The sequence below is a fragment of the Aspergillus caelatus genome, assembly GCF_009193585.1.
Source record: "Aspergillus caelatus strain CBS 763.97 unplaced genomic scaffold BDV27scaffold_46, whole genome shotgun sequence".
Taxonomy (NCBI): domain Eukaryota; kingdom Fungi; phylum Ascomycota; class Eurotiomycetes; order Eurotiales; family Aspergillaceae; genus Aspergillus; species Aspergillus caelatus.
This window is the reverse complement of record NW_022475309.1, coordinates 1-10029: the sequence shown is the minus strand read 5'-3', so window position 1 is coordinate 10029 and position 10029 is coordinate 1. Positions and strand designations below refer to the sequence as shown.

The 10029-nt window shown below is 44.6% G+C and overlaps 4 protein-coding genes across 4 annotated transcripts in view; all 4 read left to right on the top strand.

Annotated features, from left to right (window-relative positions):
* Positions 1–438, top strand: part of BDV27DRAFT_86458 (uncharacterized protein) — a 1016-nt gene extending 578 nt beyond the window's left edge. The window contains exon 3 of the mRNA XM_032077813.1: positions 18–438. Within this exon, the coding sequence (XP_031929798.1) occupies positions 18–139 (122 nt within the window). The 3' untranslated portion in view covers positions 140–438. The remainder of the gene's footprint in view (positions 1–17) is intronic.
* Positions 439–984: 546 nt separating this feature from the next.
* On the top strand, positions 985–1782 carry BDV27DRAFT_143346 (uncharacterized protein; the record flags this gene model as incomplete). Its single annotated transcript, XM_032070079.1, has 1 exon — positions 985–1782. One exon carries the CDS (start codon positions 985–987, stop codon positions 1780–1782), a length of 798 nt encoding a protein of 265 aa, XP_031929797.1.
* A 1460-nt stretch (positions 1783–3242) lies between these two features.
* On the top strand, positions 3243–4211 carry BDV27DRAFT_170524 (uncharacterized protein; the record flags this gene model as incomplete). The annotated part of the gene is made up of 1 exon (XM_032075319.1): positions 3243–4211. One exon carries the CDS (start codon positions 3243–3245, stop codon positions 4209–4211), a length of 969 nt encoding a protein of 322 aa, XP_031929796.1.
* An 824-nt stretch (positions 4212–5035) lies between these two features.
* BDV27DRAFT_124873 (uncharacterized protein) lies at positions 5036–5985 on the top strand (the record flags this gene model as incomplete). Its single annotated transcript, XM_032066197.1, has 4 exons — positions 5036–5212; positions 5268–5332; positions 5406–5492; positions 5558–5985. Coding segments are annotated over exons 1-4 (286 nt in total), but the record flags the coding sequence as incomplete, so codon positions are not given.
* Between the last annotated feature and the right edge of the window lie 4044 nt (positions 5986–10029).

Sequence of the window (10029 nt, the reverse complement as noted above, 5' to 3'; positions counted from 1 at the left end):
TACTACCCAAAGCGGAGTGAAGAAGCCGAAGCCATTCCCTACTACCCTAAGCGGAGTGAGGATGCTGAGGCTATTCCTTACTACCCAAAGCGCAGCGAGGACGCTGAGGCTATCCCCTACTATCCTTGAAAAAGCTTAAGGACGAGGCTCAGAGTACCAATTTACGAAAGCATGAATGGTTTTAGAATGTGCTGATGATCTTGCAACAAACTTATACGATCCTTTTCTTTGTTACTCAAATTTTCTATGCCTTTTGTTTCGAAAATGCTGTAAACATGCAGCTTCGAGTTCCCAGGTCTGACTGGTTGATTCTATTCTCATTTCAAAGGTCGTTCAAGAGTTAGTTTACTTCTAGCTAGCTACGCATGGGAAATGCCACTGCGAGTTCAACACCGCGGGACCATATCGGTATCTAAAGTCCCTTATCAATAGTGCGTTGCGGTCTTCGGAGAAGGAAGTTGTGCAAGTCATATTCTTATAGATCGTTTATGAATATTACACGCAAGAATCATGGTGTATATACGCTCTGCCATAGATGATAGTACAAGTGACTGAAGGTATATTTCCTTACATGGACCAGGCAGATCACCAAGTCCCATACTATAGTGCAAATGTAGATCTCTAACCATCCATCTGACGCAATTGCTGGTACCTATGAATGTGACATATAGCCCCTTGCGTAAAACAGACTTGCACGACTTTGGACGATTTCAAGGTCATGCAAGGAGCTCCAATTGACAACTTTCCAAGAGGGATGCCAGAGTCGGTCAGAGGACCTTGACATTACTGTCACAAAGTATACGCATGAAATGCTAGACGTAGCTAGTACATTCCAGACGGCAAATAATCGGTGAGTGGAAGAAAGGATGCTTTAGCTATTCCCCCTCCCCCCCCTCATTTCTAACTACCATCGGAACACACCAATACGCCATTTTTAAACTACGGTATACTGCGAACAACCCATTTTCATATAATAAGCCAGCCATGCTCGGAAGGGGTAGTAAGTTATTGAAGACACAGATCGAAAGCCATTCATTGGTCAAATACAAGCCAGTCAGCGACAGACCAAGTATCGATATCGGTTCTCCTCTCGCCCGAGACTCTGAATCAGATATACCAAGAGAAAATGACATCGACGACGCCTACCTCACCCCGGAACACTCAAGGAGATCACGTCGTTGTGAGAGTTTCTACCGAGCCCCTATCAAACAAACCTTCCTCATACTCCTTGCCGGAATCGGTCTCATGAACCTAGGATACCAAGTCTATTGGTTCCTTCGATCTCTGAGACCAATATCGTGCAACTGCGGTGAAACCGTCTCAGAGGCCATTGCCAACGGATGTCGGTACGATTCATTCGCTGCAGCCTGGCTACCTCCGGCGTGCCGGAACGATGAGTTGATAGATCGCTTTGAACGGGCGGGACCGAACCCTGATGGTAGCTGGCCGTACTACGGGGATAAGAATAAAACACAAGTTCTGTCCGTTGAGGAAGTCTCGATGCTGCCTGAGACAGGGGGTCATTTTTTTACAACGCACCAATGGCATCTTGTTCACTGTGCTTATTATTGGAAGAAAATGTTTCTGGCTGTGGAACAGGGGACAATCATTGAGCATCGGTATAATAACCTGGCTCATTTGGATCATTGTGAAATGATGTTTTTGAAACGGGACCCGTTGGATACCATTGTGACGGAGGCTGGAGTGGCGCTTCATTCAGATGTCATTGTGACCGCGAAGCAGCATAAGCATGACCATGGAGATAGGACAAGACAGGCCTGAGTCCACGTTAGCATACTATACTCTCAGACCCTGGCAGCATACATCGCTATTTGGTGGCTACCGAGATCTGTGTTTATTGATTGCTATCCACACCTTTTGTGCTCTGTGTAGAAATCTACATTTTCTCTTCATGCGACCAGGGCGCTCATATGGATATCTTGTCACTTAGCTTCATAGATAGAATAGCCTATGATTCTGGCCCAATGATGCTAACCTATTTAGGTGCCTCCGTCGATTTGGTTTTGTACCTCGAAAGTGATATAAATTGTTGACGCTGCCTAATTAAGCACGTCAGTTAGCGATGTCTAACAACAGACCTTTGGTCCTCAACCCTGTATGTAATTTCTAAGACATGAAAAATGGAATGTGTGCATTGATTGTCTCATAACACCACGATGCGAACCCAATCCGCGAAATTACTTGAGGGCACAGCTATCCACACGAAAGGCTTTTGCTCCTTCGTTCCTATTTGGAGACTCCAAGCCTGGATTGTCTATCGAGCGCTCAAATATTGTCCTATTGGACATTCCGCAGGCCTCCGTATTCATGTAGTACAACACTATTGACGCAGAACGCCTCTTCAGACAGGCCACAAGAGCCATGATCAATACGTTCACTTACTTACTCGACAAAAGATCAAACCGAATCTTAGGGTCGAGATTATCAAAGAAATCTATTGATCAGGGTAGAATACCTGTCAACTAGATAAGGGTACGTAGGCTGAGGAAACCCAAGGCACGCAGTAGATACTATTTGTCGTAACTTTCAAGACAGAAACTGATTCTTGGCTTCCTACCATTCTAAAGGATTGCTAATCTTTGGTCAAATATCCTGTACTGAAGGGTGCCAGGATCGTGCGTATAAGACTGGCTTGGTATATAGTCTGCCAGCTACTATTTTAAAGCCAAGATCCCGTTCGGTGGCCGATGCAGGTAAACGGCACAGCCATTCGATGTGTGACACTGACAATGTATGTATTGACTACTGTACTGAGTATCTCGAGTCTGGTACTTATAGAGTTTATCCTCTACCAACTTAGTAGTATATCTTTTTAAGAAGAAACTGAAAATGAATTTTTAGATCATATAATATCGAGCACAATCCGTTAAGAACATAATATAAAGTGATCTCTTACGAATTTTATTTTAAAACTTATACATGATAGGGGACTATACTATAGAGTATATGAACATCTTAGTGCATATACTGATTTGGTTATAAATAAAGAAATAATGAATTTTTAGACTTCACTAAGATCCCGCTGTTGCCGAGTGGCTGCTATAGCTATAGTCTACCGTAATAAGATTAAATTGAATAGCGGGACATTCATTCCCATGAATTTCAATTGCGGGCAAGACGCTATATAAAGGCATACTATCACCTCTTCTCTACAACTGTCCTTCCACTCCTTCTCAGCCTGCCTGCCTTGCCTACTAGTATTATCCACTTACTCAGCTGCCATGGCTACCGCTCAGATTACAGTCAGCCACCCACTGACTACTCCCAATGTCTACCAGCCAAGTGCAACAGAATGCCCCATTATTTCTCTCCTGGGACCGAACTCTATGGCGGCCAGCGTCAGGCTAGACGTTAGCGCACCATTCTCCGCCATCCGTACCCTCTTCGATCACCTATACACTCATGCAGATGATGCTGCCAAGCTCAATGCAATCTACCCCCGTCGCGGCATCCTTAAGACAGCTGCAACTATTAAGGCCTCCTCAGACCAGAAATTCACAATCGACCTCTCTCCAAAGCGTGTCGCTCTGATCCCAGCCTCTCTGCAGCAGTCGCTAGCTGGACACGGTCTCAAGGACATTCTTGATTTCTTCAACACGCTCAGCACGGAATATGTTCCATCGATACTCTCCTCTCTCAGTATCATCGCTGGCGCCGATCTTACAGCCGTACACAGTACTTACAACATGAACTTCCGTCTTTGCGACTATAACCCCGTCACCGCTGCCTCTGGATCCTTAAATGGATGCGGCGCCCACACAGACTACGGCACCTTCACTATAATCTTCCAAGACGGTACCCCTGGCCTTGAACTCGAGGATGCAGATGCACCTAGTTCGTGGGTCCCTGCTCCGGGCGATGCCACTGTAATCCTGACTGGCTGGTGCGCGGTCATTCTTAGTGGTGGGCGGATTACTGCAGCTAGACACCGGGTTAGACGTACACCGGGCGTGCGTCGATTGAGCGCGGTTTTGTTTCTTGCGCCTGACTTGAATGTGACGCTCAGGCCTCTGGGTGGGATTAAGCCGACACAGCCTTTTTCTGAGACTATAATGCGTGGGGAGATCGATACCAAGGTCTTCAAGGAGGTGATGGGAAAGAGATGGAGATATAGGGAGGGGAACGAGGAAATGGAGGGCCACGAAGTTGGAACTCAGGATGATGAAATTGCGAAGCTCATTTGGGCATGAGGCAGGATGAAAGAATATTACGAAGGATTTTCTTCTTTCTCAGTGAAAGCGGTAGTATTGGTTTAATTTAGGCGTTGCTAGGTTGAGAGTCATCTCGTCATTTGCCGATTCTTAGGCGAAGGAATGGACCCGAGTCACCCGACTCGCTTTCTATTGGTAACTATCCAACTTGAAGTCTTTACAATACGTCTAGCAAGCATAGAAACTCTGCCATGGGTTTTTAGTATTCTATATATTATGTGGAGATTGCGAAGCGACTTGATAATTTACTTGGTTGTTATCGTACCGTGTAACCTTAACATGTAATAATAGGATTAGATCTCCGCATCGATCCACTTGAATAATTACATTCCTAAAATAAGTTCTTTATTATGTGAATCTGCCTATTGTTTCTGCGTACACTAGTTGCCAACAAACCTAACATATTACATGTTTTAACCATACATAGGAGTTATACTCTCCAGTAATAATCAGGAAGATTACTGGGCCTCATTACGATCCATATACGGTATTTGGGGTGCTAATATGATATTAAGATTAGATATGGATGAGACTTTTAAGAATGCAACCTAGACCAGCTCTCGGCCGTATACACTTGAGCGTATATTCACCGAGTGTCATCCTGGAGTCCTAAAGTGATTCTAGAAAGATTAGAAATCAACAATTACGGTACGTGATGTAAACATGTCGGCTGTGTCGAACTTTCCAAAGTTCCAAGATATGTGATGTGGCTTATACGATCGGTACCATCCGGAATTTCCGCCACAACGGCGGTTTACCCCGAGCGTTCGCTCTCAACCTCGACCGAGACACCGATGGCCAGTACTGCACTATCTTGTATATAAGAGCTGGTTATTTTGTCATGAAGTGTGGATAATTATGAGCGGTAAAGCCGCCCGACCCACAGTCCATCAATGGCTGTTCATCTTGGTGGTTGGTTGCATGGTTACCAGATTCCCATCCCGAAAACCCATACCGGCCATTAGGCAATGCCTCGATATGTTAGTTGGAACATCGTCTCTGTTCATTCAAAATGAAATACTAACCATAATATAGCTAGCTATCGTTCGGCACAGCACTCTCGAGTCGTTTGGTCACTGCGAGAAAGAAGTCAAGAGGATGTACTGCTTCCCCATCGATTTCTCTAATGGCTACAGCCGCAAGAATAAACTTCTCTGACGTACATGTCACTAGGATCAAAGCGAGGCTGGCTGTACATGAAGCAACAGAGTTTAGCTTCATCCTGCCGACCGCATCCTTGCCTCCGGTCTATTACGCATCGTATGGTCCCAGCGTCTTAAAGCTTGCAAATACAACCTTGGTAATCAAATACTAAGATAGATCAGGTTTGTTGTTCCACACGTTATTACGGAGATGGAAATGGATGGCTTGAGACTTGCCGATGGTCTTCTTCTTGATGTTCGCCGCTTACAGGAAGAACTTGAAGTGTACAACATTGTAGATCTAGTCTAAAGCATAGAGATATACTAGCATATTCTCTCTCAAACATGAGCTTTCAGGGAGGACATTTGTATGGATAAGACGGAGTATCAACCTTCCATAGAAGCTAGGAAATCTGGGATAGGGAAATGTTCGAATGCTCTGGATGGATGGCCTGTGGATACCGCTCGATCGATATATGGCTCGCTAATATCTGTCAAACTACACTATGCCCATAGAATGACAGCTGCAGCTCCTGCAAGTACATCTTGCCGTGCAATACCTGCAACTTAGTTTTTATTTGTTCCGTAAATGGGGCGACCGTTGTTGAAGGCGAACAAGGAAGATTAGTCTACACATTGTGGACTGAATGGAGATTAGGTTCAAGGGATGACCATGTACCAAACCACGAGTGGGCTGCGCAAAGGGTCTATTCGAAAGAAATTCAAACGGGCGGCAAAGACTCAAATATCTCTTCCTTGTTGAAATCAGAAATGCTTTAATCCAAAAAGAGGGGCTTTACGACCATACATTTAGCAGCTCACATGCACATCTGTCACTTATCTCCATAAGTAAACGGGTAGTAAATGATATTCACCTATGTAATTTCCTCTATCAGTTCGGTTTCGCAGTCCTGGACCTGATGTAATTTACTCTGCATGTTCTTTGTTGAACAACCCAGATAGTAATTTGGTACTCTGTAGTAGTGCAGTCTATAGAATGAAAAGAGGTGGACAAAGATCTGATAGGCATGTAAATCAAGTGCTCATAGGTGTCAACCAGCAACATCACTCCTGAACTTGTTTGCAACCGAACGAAAAATATAAAAAAAAAAAGAAAGAAAAAGAAAGAAGAAGAAAAACCTATCTTGAGCTCCACGCATACAAGGTATCATTAGTTTGACCCTAATGCCCGGGAAACAAATCCGAAAACGAATAGCCAAGCTTCGCGTATCCACATTGAAGAATAGCCAGTGAGTTTAAGTGGAGCCGATTACGCACTAAAATCTCCACAACATTTACAAATACACAGTGGAAAAAAGCGCCCAAGAACTGAAGATATGTACTTTTGCACACACCACATTTGTGATTAAGCTTCGGCCGAGATATAGGCACCGAGTCTACCCGCTTGTGCATCTGGCCGAACCATCATGAATGGTTGAGCCGTAGCCCTATATCATATTTCTTTGCATGCATGGTGCCATGAATGGGCAAAGCTTTTTTGATGAAGCTAGTGTCGTACGGATAGGATATCCGACAATGTAGTGCCAATTCCGGAATGAATAAATAGGATATGATGTTGTCGCCGTCATTTCATCTGCCAGCTTTTATCAAAGCGGACCACTTGGCGGTCAACCCCACTTCTTCCATTTAGCAACTACTTAGTTAGATTCAATCAAAATCATCTGCATCTAGTATTCGGTCCCTAGAGGTCGATTACAGATTTAACCACTTGTTCTATACAAAGATTGTAGGTGCTAGCAGATGCTGTGCCGGGTTCGAAACAGGAAGGTCTCTATTTGAAAATAATAGTATGTATATAATTGAGACTAAATAGTTTCATGTCACTCTTGAACTTGCGCAGTGGCATTAATGGTGAAATTTCCTCAGTCCCTTGTTTGCTCCACCGATAAGGAACTGTGTGGATAAGGGCTAAACCCCGCAGAGTAAATTAAAACTCCAGGACACATTTGGTCTAACAGTGCTCCTCGCGATCCAGGGCGTCATATAACCGGGAAAGCTCTGCTGAGAGCATGAGCTGCAAGCCAACCATCTCGTCAATATCCCTTGGCGCAGGTAATACATTGGCATCCTGCTTGTCGCATATTGATGCCAATGATTGCCGACTCAACGTCACGAGAGCCTGGCTCAGCTCCATTATCTACATAACTCAGTAACAGGACTAGAAAAATGAATGACTGCTATAGTCGTACTCTGTCCAGCGAGTGAGAGACATCAGCAGTCTTCTGGGATGAGCTATTGAGCTTCTAATTGAAATGGTGGTAAGGTTAACTCTTCATGCCGAACCTCAGGGGGGGGGGCTGGTCGAACAAACCATGTTTCCTTATCGCGACGAATGCCTCCTTTAAGGGTGGTGTGTCTTCAGTATCCTTGGCTTTCCTGTGGAAGAGTTTCTGGAGCATTGGTCACTAGGTGGGGTGCGGGTGGTGCAGGGCTTTTATCTTCATATATTGACGGCTGACGGGGGTAGTCTAGGTCAAGGGCTATAGCCTGTGTTGTGCCGGATCTAAGGGAGAATATGCAAGGAGCCCGAAATAAAGAAAGATTGGCAATCATTTTCAATAATTATAAATGTACCATAGAAACTACAAAGTGATATGATATACTAGGTCAGAAGGTGGAATTTGTGCCGGGGATCCATAGCTTATGTTTCCCAGGAGGGTTCAAGCTGTGAGGACCATGTTCGAGGGTGTGCTTTCCTACCGGCCGAGATGACCATGATAGTTGATTATCATCGGGATCAGCATCCCAAGAGCCGTATATAGGATAGTCGTCCCACTTTAGTAAGGCCTGGACGGCTACGGGGCGGGATGAAACAAGGATATGCTTGTAAGTTATATTGGAGGATTAGCTAGGGCATGGCTACAGATCGGGACGATTCAGAACCAGATCAGAGGAACAGCGCGGAGTAACTCAGAAAATTATTTTAATTTCGAATTATCGAGAGCTTATAGAGGGCAAGGGTATTTCTATTACAACATCACTCCTGTAACCCTAAAACTCCTATTATTGATCTAGTTCACCATATTACTCCGGGGCTAGCCTGATATAGAGAGTGGTTACGGATTGAAGCTGATTAGAATTCAGGGTCTAGATTCTATACGACCGAAGTAGTGACAGAGCTCCACCAAATTCACGGCCAGAGAAGGTAGATTCTATTTTTGAATCGTCCGGGTATAAATTCCTGTGCCATTAGCGACCTATGATTCGCCAATAAAATTTAAATTGTCGGCTAAGTTTCCCAATATTTACAAGATCCTAGTACTATACTAGCCCTTGTATTGATGCTTTAAAGAAAGCACACACACAGACACACGCAAAAAGAGGACACAGCAGCCTTGGATCAAGGGGTGATTGCATCCAAACTCGTTCAACATTACATTTCGAGAGATACTGTGAAAACCCGGCCAATGTCCGTCAGAATGATGGCTTCTTACCGTTCTAAACATGGCTAGTGCCATTGGGCATGAATTGAGGATTGGAGGTTTAGTGGGTAGGTGAGGATCGAGCGACGGAGGACGGCTGAAGGGCTCACATGCAATTCCATATTGGCTGTAGATGATCAGGCGGCCTTTCTTCGGCTTTATACAGGTAAGAAAGTCCAGAGGCAGTCAAGCTACTCTGCGGGACAGACCTGACAAGTTGACAGAAATTCGGCTCCATACACAGGATGGTTGGATCAGGACATCTATCTATGCACCTATCTATGCACCCGCCCAAGCTAGTACATAGCGTTACAATATTACAAGGGGTGTCTTGATGTCTCAAATAAGGCTGCAGCCAGTTGATAAAAACCCGGTATTGCCACCCATCGTTCAACACAGAGATTCATCAGAGAAAGGACAGCATGGAAGGAGAATGATATACCATTGTAAATTGATTTCGGCCCTGGGCCTTCAAGAAATAATTACCTAGGGTAACAACAGGACAAGTGCTACGCACGACTGTGGAGGGTGATGTAAAGGCTTTTTAGATCCTAGAAATTGATAATCGAGCCGATCGCTTATTAGCACGCGCTTCCTCACTCTACGTTGCATTAATACCATTTGGGCAAACATTACCAGGGTTTTTATGCCTTCGTATTTACTATATTTGCCGACAGCAACTCTGTTAGGAATTATTTTGTAACTGCCCATATTGGATGTGACCTGTCTCGCATTGAGCTGTAAACTGCCTTTAAAATATGTAGTGCTACTCAGCATTGGAAGTCCCTACTGTTCAATGCAGAATTTGAACCGCTACTTTACAACCATCAAATATGTGTAATCCTGGTACGCCCCGCTGGCAGTTCGTTGTATCTATGGAAGACAGACGATATCGTGCGTGTTCCAGATGACCGAAACTACATACAGCGGCTTTCGTTTCTTAACTTACATGGATGCCAGGGGAAGAAAACTCTTAGGAAAGCCGAATCTGTAAATTGCGGACCTTATCTGGTATTATTGACTTATGTGCTTGCAAGAAGATGGCCCACCGGGATAAAGCCTGCTAGTCGTTTTGTTGGAAGTGCGGCGGAGGTCTTTGTGGACACAGCGCCGGCCTAGGGCTCTGGTACACCTCTGGGGGCATTCATGCACTGTAAAATGAAATACGCGGGACCATTTTGAGGAAAGTGAAAATAAAAGGAAAAACCTTTT